At 37.0% G+C, this 27,623-nt stretch overlaps 4 protein-coding genes across 5 annotated transcripts in view; 2 read left to right on the forward strand and 2 right to left on the reverse strand.

The window, feature by feature from the left end:
• Window positions 1–57: 57 nt before the first annotated feature.
• Window positions 58–1,673, forward strand: LOC140742697 (uncharacterized). Its single transcript, XM_073073660.1, has 5 exons — window positions 58–245; window positions 324–383; window positions 457–630; window positions 861–1,004; window positions 1,149–1,673. Exons 1-5 carry the CDS (start codon window positions 174–176, stop codon window positions 1,509–1,511), a joined length of 813 nt encoding a protein of 270 aa, XP_072929761.1. The 5' UTR covers window positions 58–173; the 3' UTR covers window positions 1,512–1,673.
• A 294-nt stretch (window positions 1,674–1,967) lies between these two features.
• Rab8 (RAS oncogene family member Rab8) lies at window positions 1,968–7,426 on the reverse strand. The gene is made up of 5 exons (XM_073073661.1): window positions 7,226–7,426; window positions 6,909–6,969; window positions 6,630–6,834; window positions 6,290–6,430; window positions 1,968–2,620 (listed from the first exon to the last, which is right to left on the reverse strand). The coding sequence occupies exons 1-5, from the start codon at window positions 7,347–7,349 to the stop codon at window positions 2,516–2,518; spliced, it is 636 nt and encodes a 211-aa protein (XP_072929762.1). The 5' UTR covers window positions 7,350–7,426; the 3' UTR covers window positions 1,968–2,515.
• Window positions 7,427–8,247: 821 nt separating this feature from the next.
• Window positions 8,248–10,727, forward strand: Rpb7 (DNA-directed RNA polymerase II subunit RPB7). Of its 2 annotated transcripts, none has more exons than XM_073073663.1 (6): window positions 8,248–8,419; window positions 8,501–8,606; window positions 8,869–9,028; window positions 9,596–9,646; window positions 10,176–10,313; window positions 10,607–10,727. In XM_073073663.1, the coding sequence occupies exons 2-6, from the start codon at window positions 8,599–8,601 to the stop codon at window positions 10,655–10,657; spliced, it is 408 nt and encodes a 135-aa protein (XP_072929764.1). In that variant the 5' UTR covers window positions 8,248–8,419; window positions 8,501–8,598; the 3' UTR covers window positions 10,658–10,727. The 2 variants fall into 2 exon arrangements, with proteins under 2 accessions (XP_072929764.1, XP_072929763.1); XM_073073662.1 differs by having other exon boundaries at window positions 8,249–8,419; window positions 8,501–8,610.
• Window positions 10,728–14,230: 3,503 nt separating this feature from the next.
• The window catches only part of Myo81F (unconventional myosin 81F), a 112,998-nt gene continuing 99,605 nt past the window's right edge, over window positions 14,231–27,623 (reverse strand). The window contains exons 19-39 of the mRNA XM_073073664.1: window positions 27,230–27,395; window positions 26,759–26,909; window positions 25,946–26,105; window positions 25,066–25,220; window positions 24,627–24,755; window positions 24,116–24,391; window positions 23,290–23,525; window positions 22,766–22,904; window positions 22,164–22,340; window positions 21,617–21,764; window positions 21,044–21,215; window positions 20,368–20,604; window positions 19,928–20,096; window positions 19,252–19,431; window positions 18,647–18,832; window positions 17,866–18,073; window positions 17,441–17,573; window positions 16,846–16,981; window positions 16,187–16,492; window positions 15,644–15,847; window positions 14,231–15,000 (exon numbers count right to left, since the gene is read on the reverse strand). Coding sequence (XP_072929765.1) covers window positions 14,905–15,000; window positions 15,644–15,847; window positions 16,187–16,492; window positions 16,846–16,981; window positions 17,441–17,573; window positions 17,866–18,073; window positions 18,647–18,832; window positions 19,252–19,431; window positions 19,928–20,096; window positions 20,368–20,604; window positions 21,044–21,215; window positions 21,617–21,764; window positions 22,164–22,340; window positions 22,766–22,904; window positions 23,290–23,525; window positions 24,116–24,391; window positions 24,627–24,755; window positions 25,066–25,220; window positions 25,946–26,105; window positions 26,759–26,909; window positions 27,230–27,395 — 3,764 coding nt within the window. The 3' untranslated portion in view covers window positions 14,231–14,904. The remainder of the gene's footprint in view (window positions 15,001–15,643; window positions 15,848–16,186; window positions 16,493–16,845; window positions 16,982–17,440; window positions 17,574–17,865; window positions 18,074–18,646; window positions 18,833–19,251; window positions 19,432–19,927; window positions 20,097–20,367; window positions 20,605–21,043; window positions 21,216–21,616; window positions 21,765–22,163; window positions 22,341–22,765; window positions 22,905–23,289; window positions 23,526–24,115; window positions 24,392–24,626; window positions 24,756–25,065; window positions 25,221–25,945; window positions 26,106–26,758; window positions 26,910–27,229; window positions 27,396–27,623) is intronic.

Consider the following 27,623-nt stretch of genomic DNA (forward strand, 5'->3'; position numbering starts at 1 on the left):
AATATTGTTACACAGTTTATTAGCCTAAAACAGCGCTAGCCAGCTGTTTAAGACGTCACATGAAATAAAAACGTTCAAATCAGATGTCAAAGTGAGAATTCATAAAAACTGAAAATATTGATGAGCTAATAAATAAAATTATGAAAGTTATTTCTCATACTCGATAACTAAAAATGTCTGAGAAAGAAGGAGGAATATTTTATAACTTAGTTAGTTTACTTGAACAGGATTACCGCGGTGTAAATGTATGTGAAACCGTGTCGCGTATTCTACAAATTGTTGTTTTGTTTGACTTTTTTTACCGTACTAATATTAATTTTCAGATAGCAGTATATGCCCTCGCTACAGCTAGCCTGGCCTTCTCTATACATAAGATCCGACCGGTAACTAACTTTTGATTGATTTGAAAGTTACTAAAATTACATAACTTTATTAAATCTTAGTATTCCATTACAGGTCAGTAAGTTTTCGAAGGCTGGCAAGATACCAGACCACTTTATAAAGAGCCACGAACCCTTAAAGGGCGTGTATGCGGGGGTGCAGCACTCGCCACTGCGTGTTTTGATCAATCACAAAGCCCCAATTTATTTACCACTGTGGCATTCCAGTAAACCTCCGCTGCCAGTCAAGGTGAGATATTAATAGTGACAAGTGCCAATTTAGTATTGACAGTAATTGATTTGCATCAGTGCACAAGTAATCAATAATAGCAAAGTATACAATGCCGAATTCAGTACTTGTCAATTAAATATTTTTACTTGGCTCATTTGAGTCTTACTATACAATAACATAGTATGGTATATAATATTAAATTATTTCTTCAAATCATTATTTGTTTTTTAAATTGTCCATTATTTTAGTTGTGGGGTGTTGACATAGTAAGTGGGAATGCTGTTAACTGGTTGGAGTGTGTGGCGAAGGACAAGCAGGTGACCCTGAAGCCCATTGCACGAGATAATGATGACTTGGTGTCTACCGTCCTTTTGCATTTACCTCAACCCAAGGTAAGATAAATTAGGACTATGGTGAACAGATATATAAAGTAATTGAATCTTATGATTTAAAATAATTAAAAATAAATTATATTTCTCATAGATAGTCAATAATAAACACTTTTAATTTTTTTTCTTTGATATCTTTTCTTTCAGACTAAAACAGTGGAGATGTTAGATATTGGCCAAAAGTTAGTGGAGCTTGGATTTGCTAAAGCCTCTGTTCCTGCTGTTCTGCCGAAGAACACTCTAGAGTCCTTACTGGCACCTGGGATCCTGTCCGCTGAAACTCGAGCAAAGACCTATCGTAATGGCGTTTGGTACGACAAACTTCCACCAGTACCTTTCTATGTTGTTTACTGGAGGAAGGGATCACAACTCGCTTCAGAGATTTTAGTTTTATCGGCAAGAAACTTACTTAAATTTTTAGTTTTTGTCTCAAAAAGTGCATTTGGAGGAGCAAAAAAATTGGCCCTTTTGCCCTTCAAGTCTGCTTCAAAGCAAGTACAAACAGCCTAATGCATTTATATAGATTTATATTATGACAGACAATAATCTAGTTGGCAGTACCAAATGCGTTATGAACTTTCGTAATTATTTGGTTACTCCCTATGAGCTTCCGTTCTTAAAAATTATTCCTTTTATATTTATTGTTGGAAAATAAAGGTTATTGACTTATTATTATATTTGTTTTATTTCATATTAGTACGACAAAATCACCAAACCCATAGCTTTACGGCGTATTGTCGCAGAGGTTGTGCGTTTGTGTGTCTCATCTGCATGCATGAATGAACTTGTTGCAGTCACTCAAACTCCTGTGTTCATTAGACTTACACAGGGTAAATATTTATATAACTAATTTCAGACCAGACCCGCATAAGGGCACAAAAATGCGCGTTAGGTAAAGGGCCCATAAGTGATTATATTATGTATGTATTGACATTTGAGATAATAATTTTGAGAACTAAAAACCAGTTAAAAAAGCACTGTTTATTCAAAATTAAATATGTAGTATATATTACATTAAAATATATAATATCTTAATTAAAATAGCAAAGAAAAAGTACAGCTAATAATCTATTGAATGAATATCCTTTAAACCATTTGCATTTGAAAATGAACACCCGAGTAATTTCGTCCTAATAACAAATTGTCATTACAAAATAAACGTAATTTACACATAATTTACGATAAAAATACTGTATAGGTGGACCGATGAAGAGCAGTCGCATAAAATATGTTTAAAAATTCATTTCACCAGAAGTCCGGTTCGATGGTTAAATTAGTGACCTTACTTTATATCACATGACAATAGTATTTTTTCCTATAGCGACTTACGTCGACCGCGATTCAACACCTCGAACGAAATGATCAAGTGGATATAAAAATACAAAAAGCAAGTCTGAACCCCCGTCGGAGCCGATGCACCAGTTTAATATGTAGGTCGAAAAATATAGTTGAGGTGGGTATCGCCCACGTCCACGTCAGTAGAGCAGTCGCGAGGGGGCGTGGCCGGCGGCGCGTCAGAGGATGCTGCAGCGCGACAGCCACGACGGCGGCTTGCGCACCGCCTCGTTGGCCTTCAGCTGGTGCGCACCGCTCCGCGCGCCCGCCGGGTTGCTCGCCTCCTGAACCACACAATGCACTTCAAAAATCATACTTTATAACAGTCACTTACCATTGAACTCACTTAAAAATGTGTCATATAGCGGGTTTTCCGTCAGAAAACCTTACATTTTTAATGATATGTAGAAAAGATAACATTTATCTGATTGGCCACAATATTCCGTAACAACGTAAATGCATACACATGTAAATACAAATAAAAACATCACACAAAAATACACATATGCAGGCTAATACAATGGCTAATACTATTCACTTTAATAGCCATTACAAAAGTACAGTAAGTATGATTTACGGCCTCCCATGCAACGCCTCTGCTGCTAGAAGTCCACACTCCACATACATATTAGATTTCTAGGCATGCTCTGAATTCGAAATTGTATACTGAAAAACTCTAACAATAAAGGATAAAAATTAGGAAAAAATCTACATGCCTTAAAGGCGTTCATATTATTTCTCTTGGCTTCCTTGGACTTTGGATTTAATCCACTAGCTCTTGTAAACGATCAGCCAGTTATAAAATACTACATTTTTTGAAGCTACAGGCACTTCTTTTGGCGCGTATGCGAGAATTGATTGACGAGGGCAAATTTTTACAATGGGCAGTGGCATTTAAAATCGACACCTCAAAGTTGGACTATAAATGTTGCAAGGTTTGCATAGCTACCAACAAAGTAATTTTTAATACTTTATCCTTTTGGCGAGTGACCACTATAAACAAGTTTAGTTCAAATAACTTTTTAAAGTTAACCTGGCTGTGTTTAGGCGAAATGTTTAGTCAGTTACAGTTTTAACCAGACTGTGATGAGTTTAAACATAAATAATTATGTTTAGTAACAACTCGTTCATATTAATGCCTCTTCCGACACGCAAGACAAGCTGAACTCTGGCACTACGCCCTTCAGAAGACGTCGTTCGAGACGATTAACAAATATTTATTTTACTTTTTACTATGTATTCAATAATAATTCTACCTTCTCACATGCCTACATAAGTATATACGTTTGGAATATACAAAATATTTGGACCCCATGAAAAAAAAATTCTGAAAGCAATCCATAAATTTAATCGGTGTTATCCTTGCCACATGAAACATGCTAGACTCACACTTGTAAAACAAAAATACAAGGAAAACTTAATTAAATCAATACGAATGTCACAACATATTAAGGAATTTATTAGTATTTGGGAGCATTTAGGTGATAGGTCAATATGTTCAAAAATATCTAAGTTAAATTTTAATGAATAGTAAGTAATTACTTGATAATATATTATGGTTGCCATTACTATGTCACTTCTAATTACACTAGTGTAATATTACATTGTTCAATACCTATCGCAAATAGGAAACATATTTATGTAACTTCTATCAATTTTATTGTAATTATGTATTCTCATAGCAATCTCCTTTCCTGGTTACCCGCGGCTATCCTTTACAGTTACATCATTATTGAAGTTGCAAGGAAACAACGATATTTAAGAAATGAACATTATAACATATTACTCTCTGTAGTTTTTTGTTATATTTGTTTCGTATGTATATAAAAGTCAAGACTAATTCGGTCATATTAATGTTTCATCGAGACGTCATGCGATCGGCATTGATTTTTTTCTAATTATATAATTTTAAAAATAATAGTTCTACGAAGTGTTATGTGGATGCGAGCGGCAACCGCAACCCGGGACGAGTAGCTATCATCTATAAATAAAAAGTGCTACTGTACTAGCTCGATAAATGCGGATTTATAATTATATAAAATAAATACATGTACATTTGGATCCGTTAATAATAGTGCTTATATACAAGGAAATAATAATGACGTTAATTTATCGTACATATATTTGTTATCCATTTTAAGCGCAGTTATTAACGTACTGTTTTCTAAATAAGTAACGCATATTATTACGAGCTATTATTTATTCAAAAATTTTACTACGGTTAGTAACTACTGCCCGCTTCACGACCATGAACTTAACACTAATTCTTCACAGTAATGCAATGAAATAGTTTGATTTTGAGCATCGATACATAAAGATATAGTTAGACGTTATAAGCGACGGACTTTATTTTACCTTATGATATGAACTTTTAACGGTCGTAACGAGATATGAGTGCATACGCTCGTGTAGATTTACGATCAATTCAAATGGTCATAAAGTATATAGCAATTTAGTAGAATAGACCATGCGCTTCTAAGCCGTCACTAAATAATTTGGTTGTTATGATGATGTATATTTATCGTCCATAAACTTTATGGATTAATAAACTCTATAGAATTCTTGATGCTTACCTAATATGAATAGGGTAAATAATTTCGTCCAATCGAACGAAAGAATGACTAATATATTAATGCTTTTATATAACATATTAGTCAGTCTTAAATATAGTTTTACAACGCTTGATAGTATTTTACACATCTATCTACATGCTGTTCCCGGTTCGTCCCCAGCCAATTAAACAATGACTAATATATTCAATGATATCAATTCTGGGTTGGGGAGTGTTTTTATGTAACTTTTTATTTATCAATTGGCTGTTCAAAATAACTGTTAACTGATTTTTAATGTATTCAGGATTATCATGCAAATAAATCGTAAATTAGGGAAAAAGCAATAAATGTTCCAATTCTAAGGTGATGATTGTGTATTTAAATATGTATTTAGTTAGCGAATTTCTACAAAAAATAACTAAAATAGTTAATTAACAAGCACATATGGCAACATTCGCTACACTAAAAGGGACAACACAACATTTACAAATCAAGTTCAACAAATAATTTACCTTCTGTTTGCAAAAGATATCCATGGAACAAAAGAAAGAAAATATTAGAAAGACAACTTATATACTTATGTGCTTTTTATCATTAAAAGTAGCAAGAAGCCTGTTGTTTTGTGCAGCACCTGACTTGCAAGTGCACCATTCATAATCAACCCTAAATATGGCTTGAATTACTCATGTGCATACTACTATGTCCAGTCTATACTAATCCAAATACAGCAACTAAGGCACATAAGGTTTTAGTTAAAAAAATAATAATTATATAGTAGAGAACAGTGTACTAACTGTACAGTACAGTTACTAAATATATACATTGGATGTAAAAGTGAGTGTTATCAATCATTAATCAATTTAGTGCACCATATTAAAGTAAAATTTAAATTACTTTAATTTTGAGACAGACCCAAATTTAAAAGTGAATTAGAAGAAGGAATAAAACTATTTTGCTTTTTTTGTATGAAATGGGAGAGAATTATAATTAATGTATTTTAATTTGTTACAATGAAGCATTTTACCTGTGATTATGTTTGTTACCAGTACATTATCTACAATATTAGTGAATAAATAACATGTTTTTATTACTTTACTTATAATAATCTTATTTTATCTTACTAATTAGTTAACTCATAATAATCTTCTAAGTATTCAAAGTAAAATGGATAAATGGCATTTTTTGCAACCTTCATTTCAGTCTCTCTTGCATAAAAATGTGTGATGGTAGAAATTTATCAGTGGTTCTCTATTAATTTTAATAACCATTGACTAATTTAAGTCAACTTTTTTAAAGTTAATTTAAAACAATATTCTCAAAGATGTGGCAAATAAATACAGAATCACAGGTAAAATACTGGTATGTACATACCACGTATGAAACAAAATATTGGGTAATTACCTGTTTTTTCTCCATCTTAGCCTTGATGTCTCTCGCTAGTGTAAAAAATGCATATTCCACATTTAATGAATCTTTTGCTGACGTCTCTACAAATTTTATTTGATATTCTATTGCTAATTGTTCACCTCTCTCTTTTGATACCTGCAAAAAATACAGTAATATTTTGCTAATGAATATGTTTGGTTATTTCTGAATTTTTACAAAACATTACAATCATAGGAAATAAAGAAATGCTTTCTGTATTAGTATATAAATACATGATAAAATATATGATTTTTCTTTGGTTTCGCCATAAATAGATTTTGGTATGTCAACAACAAGTTATAAATATAATATTTACCTGTCTCTTAGCATCCAAATCACACTTATTGCCAAGTATCATCTTTTCAACATCAGCACTGGCATTTTCCTCAATGTTCCTTATCCAATTCTTAATATTTTCAAAGCTCTTCTCATTTGTAACATCGTAAACCAACATAATGCCCATTGAACCCCTGTAGTAGGCTGTGGTAATTGTGCGAAACCGTTCCTGGCCAGCCGTATCCCTAGAAAGTTTAAAACCATATAGCATTGCAATCTAATCATGTAACATGTTTATATTGATGATAACAAAACTTACCATATTTGTAACTTAACTTTTTTGCCTTCGAGGTCTATCGTTCGAATTTTGAAGTCAATGCCTGTAACCAGTCAACTCAACGTTAAACGAGTCAACAGTCAACTAATTAAAATTAGTGTGTATGATGTCATAAACAGTTCATTCATTTAATTCGATAAGGGCTCATTTATCGAGGGCCCCACCCTGCCACTCGAACCGCTATGCCATAAATACTCACAATGAACAATGAAGCAAAAAATATACTTCGATGACAATTACGTATAAAAAATACAACTATCCTGACAATAACCTTTGATACAAAGGCTCGAGCCACTTACCGATGGTTGATATGAATGATATATTGAAAGCATCTTCAGAGAATCTAAATAATATAGATGTTTTCCCGACTCCAGAATCACCTATCAAAAGTAGTTTAAATAAATAATCGTAAGTTTTTGCCATTTTTTACAACAATCTGATTACAGAATATACGGCCACACATTTGGCATTTTTTTGAGTAATCGTTAGTGATGTGACGTGGTTGGTACAGATAAAACAATGTACTATACGTACATTATACAGAGTGTACAACAATGTCAAATAGATATCCGAAAAATCGATTGTTCTTTAATCTCGAGTAGTGTGAAGAATAATCGATATTAATTTAATTCAATCAATATTCTTCATATATTTTGAAGGTAATAGAACTTTTTGTGGTTTGAATCGGCGGCACCACTGCTACACATATTTCTGCCTATAATAGCAGTGTAGTGCTACTGTATTCTTATTTGAAGATTGTGGTCAGATTAGTCCTCAGGGGAGCCCACATCTGTGGCCGACCTCAGGTGGGAATCCATTCTCATCGGGGGTAGATTACAGATGTCCATGGGTCCAGATACCATCAAATTGTCTGCACCAAAGAATATAGTAATGGACTGCACGCTCGTCTACTACTCATATATTATAGAATACATAAAGTTACAATTTGTACTATTAACACCGAGTATTTATTTACCATTTAAATACTCTGTATGGAGTGGAGGCCTAGGACTGGACACAGAAATGTGGGGCGAGCGCTGGATTGACGACATAACTAAAGTAGCGGGTAAAGCTTCGATAACTAAAGCGCAAAATCAAAAAAACGTGCCGTGCGTTGGCACTTGGCACCGACATACATTCTGTCATACACCGGCTGTTGGTGGCGAGTGATTGAGAAAGAAGAAGATTTATTTAAATAAATTATCGTATTCAACTTTACATTAAAGTTTGAATTAAATATCGATTAGGTTTGATTTACGTTGGTTGGATTTCTTTTGCCTGGATATTTCTACAGCTTGTTACTGTCAGTGCAGCTGTCAAATATTGCTGTGATACCTATTGAATTGAAGTCGCTTGTATTTGTATTTATGATTTATCGAATGACAATTTGAATGTATTGGGTTAATTAAGATTGTTTATACTTATTTATGTGTTAAACCACATTTAGTTTGGTATTTAATGAGTAGCTTTATTATAGCAAAATGTTCTACCATGTAAGTAAATGTTCTATCTAAAAGATAAATCTTTATGCATCAGTGTTTATAAAATGAGCCGGATAAATCAAATTCTTTCAGATTTCTTTAGAACATGAAATTCTTCTACATCCGCGGTACTTCGGTCCTCAGTTACTTGACACAGTGAAACAGAAACTTTACCTGGAAGTCGAAGGAACATGCACAGGCAAGTTAGTATATTTTAAAGGTTATTTTGATTAAAATATTAGCAGCGAGCATTTAAGCGGACAAATATATTTCAAACCAACTCAACCAATCCTGAATGGAGTGCAGCAAAGTTAAAAGGCTTGCTATGAAGTATTTACCACATAGGACCGTCAATTTTTGTGTTCATAGTCATTTCTCATGCAATTATAATTCATTAATCTACTCATCAAATACTATACAATACTCTGTAATATGTGTACATTGAAACATGTTTATTGCAGATATGGTTTTGTCATAGCAGTGACAACGATAGACAGCATAGGTGCTGGTCTCATTCAACCTGGACAAGGCTTCGTGGTTTACCCAGTGAAGTACAAGGCCATTGTGTTCCGCCCTTTCAAGGGAGAGGTGCTGGATGCTATCGTCACCCAAGTTAATAAGGTAGAAAATTCAAATTTCTTATAAGTTTACAACTTGGATGTAATTGAACTCCTATTATTATGTTTTGATTAAGTGTGAGAAATATAATGAAATAAGGCTAAAATGTTAACAAATATGATATAGGTGAATGTCACAATTTTCCTTGTGATGTGGATGTTAACATAAATAAAACATAGGTATAGATTTTTCTAGGTACATGTTTAATCACCTTGTATATGTTTTGTTAATTTTTTATACTATAATTTTATTATAGATATAGTCTGCATAAAATGCTAGTCCGTTCTGAATATAGAAATGAATTGCGTTACCATAGCAATTTGTATGACTACACCTGCTCGCAACTACTACAGAGCAGACTAGCATTTTGGAGTGGACAATACCAAGACACCACTTATTTTGTGATTCTTGTGACCTATTTAAAAGTTATACTGATAGAGTAAAACTTTACCAGTTTTTTGTAATAACGAAAATTTGAATTGTTAAAATAATCTTGCTGGGAATCAAATTTGAATGAAATATATTAAGTGATCATGATAGTTTGCAATTATTTGAAATTCTTCTTCTCAGGTTGGAATGTTTGCTCAAATTGGACCTCTGAGTTGTTTTATTTCACATCATGTAAGTATCACAGATTTATTCTGGAATTTTATTCTGGTATAATTATGCATTATAATCATAGGATTATTAATTAAAATGGAAGCAGAAAATGACAATGCAATCCATCTGATGTTAATTGATCATTGCCACTCATGGACATAATTACTTCCAAATATGTTTGTGGTTTTACCAGAACTTGGTCATAGATGCACATCACCAAAGACAGTTAAAATTTACATCTATCACATCCTTTGAATAAGTAGCAGTATTTGTTTTTTTTTAAAGAAAAATAAATATGGCAGAGATGAATCAATAATCATTTAAATGAACATCAAAAGATGTCTCAATATTGAGTGAAATTTGAGATCAAAGTGTGGTTATCAGCTGTTTCAACACATAAATTATAAAATTTTTCATTGTTTATGTGAAAGTTAGGACTATAACTATTAGCATATCACCTATTGTGATTTGTGTTTATAAAACCAAACCATAATTGGATTTTAGTATTATATTGTTATCTTTACTGATTATTATATTATTCATATTTCAGTCAATTCCTGCTGATATGGAGTTTTGTCCAAATGTGAATCCTCCGTGTTATAAGAGTAAACAGGAAGATAACGTCATACAGGAAGAGGATGTTATCAGACTGAAGATTGTGGGCACCAGGGTCGATGCCACGGGCATTGTAAGTGATTCACTATTAATATTTAATCATATTAAATCCATTTTAAAAATTGTAAGTTCACATTAAATCTTAGGGTCCATGTATATTGAGTTGGTTACTGAATATTACGTCATCATGATTTGGTTTAATTTATTTGTTTAAATAAATTAAACCAAATCATGATGAGCCAAAACAGATTAATGCACAGTTATTAATTATTATTAATACATTTATTTTGTTAAATAACAAAATTGTGCAGATTTTCTCACACACTAGCACTGTCTTTGACTTTTATACTTCTTTTTTCTTTTCAGTTTGCAATCGGGACTCTCATGGATGACTACTTAGGTTTAGTGACTCAGTAATATTACAAATGTTATTTGATTTAAGTTAAATTAAGAGAAATAAAATATAATTCTTATAATAAAAACGAAACATTTTGTTTTATTATTCTTTATTTGGCATTCAAATAATTAGGTAAATTCCATATGCAATGTAACAAAAACAATTCATCAAAAAAGAGCAAAATATTTGGGACACTCTCAGTCTATTTGGGCAGTGTAAGAGGTGGTTACGTCAACCTGATTGTTCTGCGGTTAAATGCTTACAATATAATGTTATACCTAAATAAAGTACTTATAAACAATAATATGGTGCTCGAAAATCATATATTTATTTTTAGTCAAGTCAAATAGAACTATACTTCTTTATTTTTCACGTCATAACAGGTATTTGCTTGCTTCATGCAAGTGTTTTGTGTTTTAGCCAGAACAGCTTAATGTTTTTTGACTACCCTTATCCATCGAGATAATATCCTTGAAAAATAAAGAAGTATGCATAGTTTCTAAAACATTAAAGTATAATTACTCAATATCCTAATTAAAGTCAATTTAACAAGCTGAAAGCCAGATATATTTATCGAATGCCAAACGTTGCAGTTATCATATAATTATATCAGACTCTACAAATGCTGGTCTAACTCATTCCAGTCTGTATCTCACGATTTACATTATGTGGGTGTTAAGTGCTAAATATGAATAACAGGAAACTATTTCTCTAAATGGTTTTGCAACTGTAGGTTCTTAGAGGTTCCATTAACCTATAGTTACTGTAAAGAGTTAGACTTGAGCATCAAATACATAAATTTCACTTGAAAGAGTATAACTTTTATTCCTATATTAATTATTATCAATTATTAATATGTACACATTCAAAAAACGTTAATCAAGATCAAACATTAATTTTGTCAAAGTAAAAAGATTCAAAAGGACGATTCAAAGTCTTTGGTGTATCATTTATGTACAATTTTTTTTCAATACGTAAGACGAAATAAATAACCTAATCATATTGTTATTGCCGACACTTAAACAAAATATGGCATCAAAATAAATAATACTCAATAATGAGATCAGAAACACGAACTAAGCAAACAAAAGTAATTATCTAAGCACCAAATAGGCCTAACGTAAAGAATAGGCTTGAGCATGAGTCAACTATAAACTTTGTCATATATTGTTGAGAACATGCACATAGTTCACGTAAATACATACGTAAGCATCGTTCAATAAATGCTTCAATATATTATCTAGATTTACTATTAATTATATATAATTTATATTTACTATAAAATATTGAGACATAACATTGTGCAATATAGTTATAATAATATGCATGTTAGTAAATATTTGGAACAATCAGTAATTATTTTGCAGTCATAATAAATTTGCACAATTCACTCATTGAGTATAATATGCTGACAATAATGTTGGCTGAACGGACAACCTGATTTGAAATAAAAATCAAAAACATAATATTTTATTTTACCATTGAATGTGGTAAACAAAAATGTGTTTCAATAAGAAGTTTATTGATTTATAAAAGCCAAGTCACTTACATACATAAAACATGGAATACATATATGTATTTCGATATTATTTATAAAATTATATATATTCTTATCAATTGACATCAATCAACTATTAACATTTTTATACATATATTCTGTAATTACAAGATGAATTTAATTTGACAAATTGTACTCTTTGTTATAATATATTTTATTTAATTTCAATAATAATAACAGATTTAATCAGGCCAGGTCAGTTCAGCAACACCATGCTGCAGTTACAAGGCACAAAACAAGACATCAGGACAAACAGACAATACCGCAAACTCTATAGGAAACAAGTATTATATATAAGACTATGCGTGTACTTGCGTACACAGGAAATATTTGATAAAGCAAATAATTTTCAACAGATTAGGAATTACACTGATATGAAATGTTAATTATATTTATCTATTTACTAAGGAGATTCACATGCGGCATATTTGTTATCTTGACGTTGAATAATATGCCACAAATTCAGGTGTAACATATTGTTATTGCCATCGTTTACCATGCGGCATATATGTCAAAAATGTGCTACGTGTAATAGATTTTCAGTGGGTTGGCTTAGCATAAATATTCCGTACCGATATTTTAATACCCAATCACAGTTGGGACACTAAAAATCGTTACAACATAAAGATCTTAAAAGTTAACCATCGACTAGGAAGGGGTAAAGATTCGGACATCATGAACACTATCTAACATTTGAAACATCTTAACAATATTAACGTTCTATAACACTAAAATGCGATCCAATTTATTAATAGTTTAACACCATTTAATATTAATAATACTGATAACTTTATTTATAGGAGGTCTAGAAGAGAATATAGTATCTATGTAAAGGGTGGAGTACAATTGAATTACACTATGATTAAGTTTTTTGTTCTTTTTTCTTGTGCTTCCCCGTCCTCTGGCAACTTAATATCGTCCATCCTGACACTCTTAACCAAACACCACTTGTAACTTTCCTGCTGTTAATTGAAGTAAATGTGGAATTTGTTTTTTATTTGCAGGCAACACAGACTTGGAGAAAAATACGATTATGAAGCAGAATCAAAGTCATACCTATACACACTTTATATTTTATAAGTATTTAATTGCAATATAAAATCGTATTTTTTTTGCAAATCTGTGTGCTACATAAAGATTAGATTCAAGCTAGCTAAAAATAAGAATTTTTATTAAACATTTGCCAATTTGTAGACTAGATCTGTTTATTTTAAGATCAATAGATTGATCATTGAATTTATATGTTATAAAATAGATATATATATATTTTTTTAGCGTAATGCGTGCCTTTCGTACCAACATTTACTTCCCGGTGTACGTGCAGACTCTACCTCATACCATGAGCGTTAGTGATAGATTTTGTCTTATTCCCATTTTAAAAATACGCGCCGTGAGTAGTAAGTCACATTTAAGACTGCAATATAGATATAAATAGTTATATAGTTAAATAATCATATGACGACGCTACGAATATCCTCATGAAACTTTGCTTTATATATAGTTGTAAAGTTAATACAACCTGCTTAACGTTTTATATCTCATGAATCCATTCCTTATTTTTCGTTTCTCTTTAAGCTTCAGAAAGACTCACGGCGCTTATTTATTTGTGGAATAAGTCACTTATACTATACATTTAAATTGTACAATTAAATACATTTATATGAATTATTTCACGTATAGCTATAATTACGTTAATGTTAAGAAGTAACGAATCGTATATTAATAAAATTGATTGTAGTGATTTGTCAATATTTTAAGCAACAACTTTTTTATACTAGATAAGATTTTGAATTATTTGGTAGTAAACACTTTATTTCATACACATGACACTAACATTTATAATTTCCTGGCGCACTGTTATATAGTATTTTGTTAATAACACACGACATGATTACAGTTAAGTATCGTGTAACATATTGTTCATATAAGTGTGTACTTTACTTTATTTATGTTCCTATCTATACTAATAGCTTTCGTAAAAGCGTCATATATTAGTTTTTCGTACAACTATAACATTAATCTTACGTCAGTCCGATTCATAATTAGGTGTCCAAAATGTAAACCATGTTGACCTGTCAAGAAAATACGTTTCACATGGTAGCTTCTTATTTTTGAACGATATTAAAGTAATACAACGATAAAGAAATTTCAAATAAATTAAGATCAATTCACATTTTCTATTAGTCATATTACTTCAATTTCGTTCATAAATTTCAAAACAAGGTTTATGGTAGAAAATTAAAATGTGATAATGGTAATACAATCGGGATCCAAAACATTTTTTGTGCCGCCATCTTTATGTTTCGTAGCTGATGTTATAAATTTTCGTGATCGTGATCGAACTCGAATGTTGTCTCGTTTTCATAGCGCGTTTGTTAAATTGTGTGTAGTTGATAATTTTTGTTTTTTGTCGAGTTTGTTAAAGTTTTTGTTTCTTGCAGATTTGTTAAGGTTTACAATATCTCTAATCGTATTTTAACAATTACATTTATTTGTTTACATTTTGGATACCTAATAATGAATCAGAGTACAGTATCACTAACGCTCATGTACAATTAACCGATACTATCAACCGTACGCGTCATCACCCAAGTCACTGCACTGTACACGCGCCGCGCTTTATAATCCTCAGCGGTCAGTCAGTCGCGGGCGCCGGGGCGCTCAGCGGCGGACGCGGAAGCACTGGCACTAGGCGGGGCGCGCGGGGTGTCACGAGGCGGGCGGCGGCAGCGCGGCGGCCGCGGGCGACACCGGCCCGCGCACCGCCTCGATGTAGTCCTTGATCAGCGTCGCGATCTGGTATGCCTGGGGAACGGTTACAACGCATTAGCTTCTTTTCTCATCATGATCTACTATACTGTAATATGACATGCAGTTATGGCTGGCAATGGTCGCATGTACGATGTCACCAGGTTTTTGAAAGTCGTAGAATCCTATGTGGTTCGACTCCGGCGGCACCACTGCCACACCTATTTCTCCCTCATAACAGCAATGGTAAGCGCTGCTGTGTTCTGGTTTGAAGGGTGTGATAAGAGTGACAGTTATCCGAGGTGTTCTATCTTAGTCCGCAGGGATAAGGCGGCAATGACTATTTATCATTAGGTGGACTGCTTGCTCCTTTGCTACTGCTATATTATAAAAAAGAACATTTTTGATTTTCCTAGATAATGAATATTTGGGTTTTACGTAACTAAAAAAAAAAAAAAACAACCTACTAAAAATACATACATATGAGATTGAGTTTCCAATAAAACATTTTTATTTTTAACACATTACATAGATGTGCTATATGTTTATTTTCCCATACGTTGTGTGTTATTCTTTTGACGCAGTGTTGATAAGTTAAAAAAACAAACATAGCTTATGGCGTCCCTACCACATGCGCAGTTAAATGTTTCGAGTGCCCATTTATCAGTCAGTGTCTTCGTGACACGCATGTGCACATTACCTGGTCAGTGGAGAGCACGAGCTTGGCGTGCTTGCGGTCTGCGCGCGTGACGAGCAGCAGCGCGCGCGGCGCCGGCGACACGGCCAGCAGCTGCTCGTGGTCGTGCGACACGAGCGCCGCGCGCGAGCCGCGCCGCAGCAGCGTCAGCCCGCGCGCGTCCACCGCCAGCCACAGCGCGCGCGGCCAGTTCGACGTGAACGATTGCTGAATACACATAATATTATAAATATAAAATTTGAAGTTAGCTATCTATCTCATGAACAAAAATAACTATACACCTATTATTGCCTTACATCCGTTATTTTTTAATAAGTATTGTATTGTGTTTATTTTGTTTATAATATTGGTTTTAATTATTTATTTTATTTAATGTGTAGTGTATCATCGTTCACTTAAAGTGATATAGTGGTCATGGAACATACAGATACGAAAAAGAGGAAGAGTAGAGTCCTGCGTAGTGTAGTTTTTTATCGCAACTTTATATGGATTTCCGTAAAGTAATAATATTATTAAATAAGACTAATACTATTCTTCACTACGTACCAATACATCAAAGATGGTGGCGCGTGTGAGCGGCCACGAGCTGGCCAGCGTGAGCGCGCGTTGCATGGCGGCGTGTGGAGGCGTGCCGCGCAGAGCCAGGTGATGCAGCCGCACTGCAGGCGCAGGCAGTGCCGCCCCCGCCCCCGCAGCCCCGGCCGCCCCCACGCCGCCCGCCCCCGCCGCGGGCAACGACGCGGGCAGCGCCAGGCGCGGCGGCAGCACGGCCGTAGCCGCGCCCGCGCATTCCTCGCCGCCTCCCAAGCAATCGCCTTTTACCACTTGCGCATGTAGAGCCGCTAGCATAACCTGCGTTATACAAGAGTTGGGTAACATTAAGGATATGTCCAATATTGTGTTACATTGAGAAAAGTTTCTACAAAAGTACTGAGACAAAACGCCTAACACTAGTTATTTATTTAGGAAACAAACGAATACGTAGTGAATTTATTATACCTTAAAATAATACATAAAGCAATAAAGTTTTCATTAATAATTCAAACACAGGTAAATGGCACAAAAAAGTAAGAAAAGGAACAATATCTATCTAGATTTACCTTACAACAGCATTCAAATCACAACTCAAGCCTTTCTTTACTGGTGTGATATGTACGAAACAGATGAAATTTCCGGCTTCAGAACCTTATATGGTGAATACTCACGGCCTCGTCGGTCTCGATGGGCAGGCGGTCGTGGCGCACGGCGTGCAGCACCTGGTAGTACAGCAACTCCATCTCGGCCGCGCACGCGGTGTGCAGCGGCCGGTCGCCCAGGAACAGCCGCTTCTTGAACACCAGCCTGGGGATTTGTGGTTTGTTTTCATGTATGTGATAAAGTTTGTTTTTGTTTTGTATGTGTTAATTAAAAGTCGTGCGTAGATTTCGACAATTATAGAGCTCTAGATAGTCAAATGGTGGTTTGCCAGGGCATTTGTATATACATTTATTTTTACACAATGCAGAGTAATAGATATGGTCCACCATTTTCAAATATACGTGATATCCCAGATTTCTTTAATTAATACGAGCATAAATAAGAGGTACGTTAATAATCTTATTTTACTTTTACGAAAAAAAAAACACGTAAGTTTGTGAGAACGTAGAAATGTTTGTGACTCTTTAACACCAAAAGTAGTAATCGGCTTTTGGATTTATTTCGTACGAAGGTTGGTTATGCCCTGAATTAACACATTATAATGTTACTCTTTACATGGTAGTGTGTCATTGAGTGTGAGTGTAGGTGTGTGTGTGAGTGTACCTGCACGCGGCGGCGGTGGCGCCGGCCTTCTCCCAGCGCGCGAGCACGTCGCCGGCGCGCTCGTTGCCCGCCAGCGCGCGCTCGCCCGCGCCCGCCGGCGACGAGTTAGCACACACCTCGTACAGCGCGTAACCTTTATGACACAAATAGGTGTTATTGAATGTACGGCTGAATTCCTATATAGCGGCAGGTTTTTTTTTATTTACTAGAATCAAAAGTGATTTTATTTGGTTAAAACAGTGATTTGAGTACTTGACTTGACGAACGAGACACATGTCGAGGTTCGAATAAAAAAGGATATTCGTAAAGGTGTGTTGTACAAAAGCTTCACTTTAAATTAAAACTCTGCAGCTATATCGCTCCTGTTAAACCAAAATTCCACCGTTTTATACTCTTGTATATAACATTTCCAAAAGAATGGTCACCAGTAGCAGAGTCGCTAAGTCCTATCTTCTCCCTCAGCTCAGCAACGAGGACATCGGCTGTGGCGGCCGGTCCGAACAGCAGGCCATGCTGCTTGCCGTCGAGCAGCAACACGCGCACGTGCATCTGGCTGCGAGCGCCCGCGCACAGCAGCTCCTCCTTAGACGGTGCTGCCAGGCGGCGCGGCACTTGCGCGATTGTTAGCGCGACCTGTTCAAAGTTAGTGTGTTAAGTTGTAAATATTAATATATCGAGGAATTGGCAAAGTAGAATCTGGATAGGCAATATTTTTTTCATTTAATGACGTGTATGAGGATTAGTTAAGATAACACAGCATTTTAATTTGAGTAGGTATGACTAGTTTTATTTGAGCTGTGTAAATAATGTCGTATAAAACATTAGTCTTAAAGCCTAAAAAATAAAAAAGTTTACGCCACTTCTTAGGAGGTGATGCCAAACGTATTCGCTTTTGGACATTTTTAAAGATATCTTGTATTAGGTTATTTATACTTAAGTTGTATTTTCAAATTGTCAATTACAAAATACGAAGAATATCTAAAACCTATACACATGCAAGTAGTGAAATTATTACACAAAAAAATTGTTACATATCAAAATCTAAAAGTATCATATCTATAAATCGATAATTAAATTAAATATTATAATTGTGCTGTTACCCTCCTTAAGCAACTACTTCCTTAGCGAACAGTACTTTTTCCTTACAACGACGCGCGTAAACCTCCACTTCAAAACAACAACCAACATAAACTCCACATCGCATACCTGTTCCGCACGTCGCGCAAACTTCCCCTCCTCCGTGGCGTGGGGCGCGGCGCCGCGGTACCGCAGGTGCGCGAGCAGCAGGCGGCGCAGCGGCTTCGCGGGCGGCAGCGCCGCGCCCACCGCCGCGCACAGCAGCGCCCAGTGACGCGACGACACGCGCGAGCTCGGCTCCGGGTGGTCCGTCGTCTGAGTGGAGAGGGCATTTTATTGAATTTTACATTGATTGTATCATCGTCACCATTCCGATAGGCAACAATCCGCATTGAGGCAACATATCAGAGCACGATATACGACTTTTTCACAGACGTGCAAATAAATTAGTGCATAGCAGTGGAATATAAAATGTTACAAAACTATACTTGCCATAGTTATGTAACTTTGTAGGACATTTTATATATAATACCATTCGAGATTAGGAGTAGATAAAAAAATTATATGAAGCGTGGTGACCTATCCTATCCTATCCCTCTAACACAGCTTCGTATAACAAAAAATATATACATGTAAAGAAAATGGATAATAATATCGAGTACAATTATTTTATTAATAAGTTTTGTTATTCATTTATTATGTTATGTTATTAATATGATATTTTGACATCTGACCTGCTTAATGAGCTGCATGTAAAGCTCGCAGAGCAGCGTGTCCTTCTGCAGACAGCGCTGTAGCAGCGCCTGCGCGAGCGCCACGCGGTCGTCGCTGTCGCTCTCGTGGCTGCTCGTGCTGTTCGACAGGTTGGACGTGCTGCCCTCGTTGCTGCTCAGGCCCGCGTGGCTCATTATGTCCTGGGGGTCGATGTTCAATTGGTTTATACTTTTATCATAGTTTACTATACATAGTTAATTTTTCAAATGGGCCTTCAGGGCCAAATTCGAAACTATAAGGAATAGCGAAAAACGCTGAAAATAATTAAGAGTCCGATTTTGAAACGATAAAACTGAAACTGAAAAGCTAAAACTGTATCATTAAATTATGAAAAAAAAATCTATTTACCTAGCGGGGAATCGAACGAGTTCGATTACGAATTGGATGCAACTGTAATTTGTATTTTTTTAAACGAATTAAAGTGAAAATTGCGAAAAATATTACTTGTTTCAACAACGAAAAGAAACTTGCGTATCTATTAGTTTTTATTTTGAGTCTTAAAAACCCACATAGAACAATCTTAAACATACTAGTAGTTCCCCAAACGATAAAATTGAAAATTGCTTACACATATCTCACATATTACAACAAGTCGGTAGCCAAACAAATTATGTAGCCGATTATTCCAAATCTTACCTTGAATATCTGCATGGCGGCGACTTCCTCGGCCTCGTTGAGCTTGGTGAGGCTGTGCGGCAGGCCGCGCGCCCAGCACCAGTACGCGGCCGGGAAGCCCTTGTACGACTCGCCCTGAGACTCCGCCGCTATGTCTAGCCGCACACGCTCCAAACGGTGTTTGCTTAATCTGACACGGTAAAGTTATTTCTTTTTGTCTATTTATTTTACTTATTTTTTGTACACTAACATATTTGTTAGTACACAAAAAATATACTATGTATATTGTAAACTAATCGTTAAATCAACTGATCCCATTTTGACCTTGCATTATGTGGTTCGCGGTTAAATTGAAAATAACAATAAATACGTGACATAAATCCTGATATGTTTGCCTAAGCTAGCAAAAACGTAACAAATAATTACTTATTTGTTACGTTTTAGTTTACACTAAGACATACCTTCGCAGCGTGTTTCTGAGGAATCCCCCCGCGGAGAGGTCCGGCGGCCGCCTTAGCATGCCGGAGTCGACGAGCGCGCGGCGGGCGGAGCGCAGCGCGGCGGCCAGGCGCGCGCGCTCGCTGGCGGGCGCGGCGCGGCGCGGCGCCTCCTCCGCCAGCCCGTGCGCCAGCGTCGGGCTGTACGCCGCCATCAGCCACGCCGCCTCCTGCTTCTGCACGCACTCCAGCACTATGCACCTGGCAAACGTACCACGCACTTTATATCTCTGTTATCTTTTACGCTTCACGATAAGATAATAAGATTATCTAGCGTCATATATGTTTGAGGAGGAGTCAATTTTTATTCTGCTCATAAGAGCTTAAGACTAAAATATATACATTGCATTAGGACACATTGATATTAATCGTCAAGGTTTACAATCTTACTGTGGTAAAGTTTTGTCCTATTATATTTTTCTTTTTAATGTAATGTAATTTAATTCTTCAATTGTTTTACTTACATAACATATGTAATCTTCGCAACAGACGAAAACACAAATTAAAATGGTTCAAAAAACACTTATTTATAAATCATTACCTACGTATCCTAAAGAAAAAAAATACTTTTAAAGCAATTGAAAACATTAAAAAATAATAAAAACACGTTTCAATAATTATTATGAATAATTAGACTAACCTTAATCCGTCGTGCTGGCCATGATGTGTAAGACTAATGGTTAGTCCATTGTCTACGGGGTCCATGAGAAGCGCGGCGATGTTGCTGTACGGGTACTCCGCTAGCACCACCTTGTCAGCCGGCCGGACTAAGACCACGCCCTCCGCACCCACGCCCAGGAGTACGTTCGGACCTATAATAAATATTTTTATCTATATCCTGTGCATTGCTCGGTTCATACAATAAAATATTTTTGCATTAGTAATTTTACGAATGTTTTAAAAATAACTTAATTTTGTTCATCGCATATTATGACATACTTTCATATGCACGTAAAAATAAAAGTGCAAACCGAAAAGCTCTCTATTGAAACATATCTTCATTCAACGGTTTTTTTTTTATAATATAGGAGTAGCAGATGAGCATACAGTCCACCTGATGGTAAGTGGCTACTGCCGCCCATGGACATCTGTAATTAACCCCAGATAGGATTAGATATTCCTACCTGAGGTTGGCCACAGATGTGCCGCTACCCCTGAGGACTAAGCTGGAACGCCTCAAAAAAGTCAATATATCTATCAAGTTATAACTTACCATGAGCCCAATAACCTTTGTAAGTGACCGGGAACAGCGTGACTCCATACAGGGGATACTGCATCACGCAGGACAGGTACAACGCTTTAGCGGTCAGCTCGGCTCTCCCGGCGCCGTATTGCCGGTGCGCTTGCGCTAGGATCGTGGCCTGGTAATATACAATTAATATTATGTGGTGCAATTATTGGGGTATAATGAAACATCTAAGGATGCCCACTTTTTCGTTCAAAATTTACAGTATTGGGAACACTGCTGCAATAAGAACAGATAAAATAAACAAAAATACTCCTAATAGATATTGAACTTACTGCAGTGTGTGGAGTGTGAACTCAGTGAACAAAATTTAGTCAAGTGACAGAAAAATAGATGCACTATTTGTAAGAGCTCTTGAGGGTATAATATTTATTGAGCTGGCAAGGCAAAGCTCAGGGCAAGCTGTACGTTAAACTCTACACTAACGTATTAGCTGATTGTTGGACCTCGGCGGCGGCTCAACGTGTGTCATTGTAGACTATACCTACTACTCTTAGACATTCTCACAACGTACCCACTGATGCGCCGGCCTCGTCCTCGCGATCCTCGGCGGCAGGAACTGATCGGGGTGAGAGTAGTACGCGCGCGTGTGCGGCGGCGGCGGGCTCGGCGGCGGCTCGCCGAGCGCCACCTGCGCCTGCAGCCCCGCCAGCTGCAGCGCCACCTTCTCCGACACCGGGAACTCGTCCATCTGAAACGACGGGATGTAATCAATCATCGTTATCGGGATATCTGCTTGGGGTACTGGTGTATACCCTTTTCAAAGTTACTGGGCATAAGTGGTAATACTGCGCATCCTAAAATATAACATAAATATTTTGGAATACGGCTGAGTATACGGCTTTTCTCGAATAGTGCACTTGTTATTGGCCCTCACTACAGCGAGTTTGCCACCTCTCTAGACCCAATCCCGGAGCGATGGTTACAAAACCTACATGTACAACTCCGGTACATCCTGTAATCAGTCTCTTTTTAGCGCAGTCATTTAAGTGTTAGTTTCTTTTTTTATTCAACACTTAAGAGCTTTTTTCTTTCCGGTTCGAAATGATTTTCTTTAGAGCCGACTAAGGGTCTCTACACACGTGACAATAAAGAAATATTTTTGTCTTGAGGTACCTTAACAACACTGTGCACGGCTTGCGCGTACAGGAGCGCCACTTCGACGGGATCGTGCGGCAGTTCCCGCCCACCGCGGAATAACCGCCGCTTGAACACGAAACGGTTGTCCGCTGAACCACCTCCTGGACCTTGTTGCCTATACAAACGAATACATTCATAAATTGACAACTTATAACACATTTGAAATGTTATATACCTGAATATTAGGTTATGCATGAAATATTAAAAGTTAATATTGCCCTTATTAAATGGAATACTTTAATATAGGTTCCACAGCTCAACGTTGCAGTCACGACCGACCTTACGATTGCATTATTTTCTTCTTTACAATGTTTTTAACTAATGTCCCAAGAGACGATATTTACATGATTTCCCCAGCATATATGTACTTAACCGATCTTGCTTGATACGAGATACTGCTATTCAAATTGTGATCAGTTATCACCGCTCAACATCAGTTAGACATTATCTACAGCTACACGGCCAATTAAAAGAAAAAATGTATATAAAAAACCACTAACATTTCCCAGGCAGCGATAACATCATACAAATAGTGCGTAGCGCGCACATGCTCCTCTGTATTAGCGCGCTGTTGGTACACCGCCCAGCCGGCGCGCGCGCTGCCGCCGAGCGCGAGCTTGTCCGCGAGGCGCGCCGCCGCCGCCGCCGCCGTGTCCGCCGGGTGCACGTCGATCGCCTTCGTGCGACCGTCCAGGAAGAAGAAGCGGCACACTATCGTGCCGAGGCGGCGCATCGCCTGTAACGAATTATGGAAATTAGTAAGTTATGGATAGTTCTTGCGGTCATTTTATGCTTCGAAAAAATGTTGGATTCGGATGTTGTAATGTAACAAAACAATTTTTATGCGAAAATTAATAACATCCGAAAAAAGGATAAAACTCAACATATTAAGTTTTTTATTTTCGGAAGTAGACATATGCAAATGAAGTAATTCACTATTGTTTTTAAAATATATTTTTGAGCAAAAGAAACATTTGTATATAAAGTTCTGAAATTATGCGCATATGCAACTTCAATTTACAACATGAAGACAAAATTAAAATCAATTGAAACATGTACCGGCGACAGTAAAACAAATTACAAATGTAGGTAGATGGTAGTTTTATTTAAAACTATACGGAGACAGCGTTTTTATAAGTAATTGTCTTCCAAATACATACCGCGATCTCCACCGTATTCGGCGGCAGCAACCGCGGCGCAGCACCACGACACTTGTCGAGGCATCACTGCGCACAGTGCGCCGCGCGGGCGTCCGCGGCGACGGTGCCAAGCGCGGGGTCGGACAAGACAGGCGGCTTTAAAAATGTGAATTTTCCAAATACATACCGCGATCTCCACCGTACTCGGCGGCAGCAGTCGCGGCGCAGCACCACGACAGTTGTCGAGGCACCACTGCGCACAGTGCGCGGCGCGGGCGCCCGCGGCGACGGAGCCGAGCGCGGGGTCGGGCGAGGCGGGCGAGCCGGGCGGCGGCCGCGCGCGCGCCCGCAGCCACGCGCAGTAGTAGCGCACCAGCCCGCGGCTCGGCTGCCACGCCACCGCGCACAGGCACAGGATCAGCCACACGCGCTCCGCCCACTCCTCCACCGGACACTCCGTTATCTGGAGGGGGGGATTAACGTGTAAGAGTGGTTTGTGGGATTGCGAATGTGGATTGTGTGGATTGCGAATTTCTACGATTATTTCAATATATCCATTATATAATTTTCAGAAATAATAATATATAAATCACCAATAAGTAACAAAGCTCATTGCCCAATTTGCGTTCAAGAAACATCGTTTTGAAACAAATTTCACTTATCCTGCATTAATTTAGTAAAGTAATTTACTGACTCACTTGTCTAACACACTGCACAAGAATTTCGTCTCGAAGCTCCTCACGTTCTAAACCCTTTCCGATCAACGATTGAATGACTTGAGTTTCCTTGTCGGCTGTTAGTTCACCCCTCATATACCGGCAAAGATCCTAAAAAGTAATTTATAACATTAATTGAATATAATTGGATTTTATTGTAGCTTGTTTTCACTACATAATAGTCCACTTAATGCTGAGTAATCACAGCTGCATATCGACATTATAATATAAAGGATTAAAAAAAAATACAAGTGTCTTATAGAACACTGGTCGGTACTTTTAAGATTATATTTTGAACTCCTAAAGTAAAGCATATAATCTTATTGAAACAGTCGCGCGGACATTATTGTTAGTGACCGTGTCAAAATGGGCCCAAACGGGTTTTGAAGCTGAACGAATGTAAATTGAATAAAATATGTACCCGGAATATATTAACAGCCGCGGTGACACTCTCCGGATCGTGCAGCTGTATGTGTGAAGTGGGTATGTTATTGCCCTTGTGGTATGTTATCATTTCTTCTTTGGTCAGTAGCTCCATTGATTTGCTCTTTCGCGTTAATGTTGCCATTATCGTTCCTAGAAAGGGAAAAGTACATTATGTATACTGTATATTAATTAACATAAACATCATTATAATTTGCTGAAGGTGGTAGGGTTCTACCATTTGTGGTTCGACTCCGGCGGCACCACCGCCACACCTATTTCTGCTTAATAACATCAGTGTTAAGCGCTGCTGTGTTCCGTTTTGAAGGGTGTGGTAAGGGAGTCATACTTTTCCGAGGCATTCCAGCTTAGTCCTCAGGGGTAGCAGCGCATCTGTGGCCGACCTCAGGTAGGTATATCTAATCCTATCTGGAGTTGATTACAGATGTCCATGGGCGGCAGTAGCCACTTACCATCAGGTGGACTGCATGCTCGTCTGCTACTCCTATATTATAAAAAAAAAAACATCTATTTCAGCCTCATAACAGCAGTGTTAAGCAGTGCTGTGTTCTGGTTTGAATGATGTGGTAAGAGAGATACTTTTCCGAGGCGTTCCAGCTTAGTACTCAGGGGTAGAGGCGCATCTGTGGCCGACCTCAGGTAGGAATATCTAATCTATCTGGGGTGGATTACAGATGTCCATGGGCGGCAGTAGCCAATTACCAACAGGTGGACTGCATGCTTGCATTTGTTTGGAATAATATACATACATACGACACTATTAACCTGTTACGATACAACGCCGTATTCATTTATATTGTTTTAGCTCGTTTTCTGAAATATAAAGGGATTTACAAGCCTTTAATATAATACTCTACCTTCAGGCGATCGCGGATGATCATTAAAGTAGAGCTTGGCGAACTCGCTGAGGTCGGTGGCGTCGTCGGGCGCGGGCGGCGGCTGCTGCGCGGGCGGCGCCTCCAGCTGGTGCAGCCGCCGCTCCACGCGCTCCTTGCGCCGCGCCACGCGCTCCGTACTCTGTGGGGGTTTGATTCCCGGGTAAGTAAGGGTACATTTACAAACAGAGAGTGTGAAACGTATTTATGTGTATTAGATAGATAGATAGATAGATAGATAGATTATTTATTTCAAGAACTTAAGCAACAACAACAAATTATAACACACAATAAACAATGAAATCCAAAAATACACATATGGAAACACAAACTTAATTATGAACTTATTGACTAAATTTTCTTAAGAAATAAAATTACACAAAATATAAAAAAAACTGAAAACGAAATATTACGAACGAACCGAAAAAAACTGAAGACGAAATATTAACGTATTTGTATTTAGCTTAACCGTCCCCAAGGGGCCGTGCCTGTTGAATATAATATAGAAAAAAAATGGCGCGATCCGTATCTTATACGTTCAATGTGTGTAGATATTAACGGTGCCAAAATATGTAAGTGGGGTGTAATGGTTAATTAGAACAAAAATATTCTTTAAATATTTAAACGATCGATTTGTATAAAATAGTTTAAATTTCTCTATTATCACATATACAAATAAAAGTTGAACACTTAAAACAACAATTTTACGTGGCATAAAATCTCATCATTATAAGGCTTTGTGTATGAATATAGTATTCCGACTAATTGTAATTTGCGTGTAAGTGTGTCGCTTACATTAATAGCATCTCCATTCATCATAGGCGGTGGACTGATGCAAGTGTCCATTGGCACCGGTGGAGATTCCACAACCTCTGGCGAAGTTACGTTGCTTGGCAGCGGCGGCAGTGGCACCTCTGATGTTTCCATCTCTTCTTTGTTTGAGAATCTGGAAGACAAATTGAATTTCATGACAAAATTGAAGAGCTCGCAGTACTTCAGGGATTCCATGATGTATCACGTGCATTGCTAATCATTGTCGTTTTTAAATAGAGCGTATTTATAAAGATTTTCTATTTATGTAACGTAGAGACTTCATAGTTTGATCTACGGCCAAGCTCCTAAGTAATGAATTTCGATTTCTTTTCTGTTTTTGGATGTTTGTATAATTGTATTTCCTTGTGGCGTCCACAATACGGAACATCTTAGTGGAAGACTGTATTATAGTCGTAGAAAACAACACAAATATACTTATGAATACAAACTCACCCGTTAGTTTCTGGGGGTATTAGAGGCGGAGGCGGCGGCGATAAGGGCGGCGCGGGCTCACCGTTGGGCCGCGGGATTACTGACTCGTATATTGGCTCCTTGCCCTTTATCACACACACTTTGCCGTTGGGAATAATGCCGTTTGTAAGCTCTGGTGGGGTCGTGTCTGGAAGAGTTTTTGAGATTTACTCACTGTCGATCATTTATAACTTTGACAAAATACATACATAGAGTTTAATCCTATTTTCTCTCAAACAAAGTTAAGATATACGGAAAATTTGCATTTCATTATTCGAGAAATAGTTTTACACCTCGTTTCCTTCACTTCCTTCACAACTTAAATAAATTGGCGTAGAAGTCAATTGTTTTGATCAAAAGAAAGCTTAAACTTAAA

The sequence above is a fragment of the Epargyreus clarus genome, unplaced genomic scaffold (assembly GCF_041222505.1).
Source record: "Epargyreus clarus isolate Ecla_fem2 unplaced genomic scaffold, WU_Ecla_fem_2.2 ptg000006l, whole genome shotgun sequence".
Taxonomy (NCBI): Eukaryota; Metazoa; Arthropoda; class Insecta; order Lepidoptera; family Hesperiidae; genus Epargyreus; species Epargyreus clarus.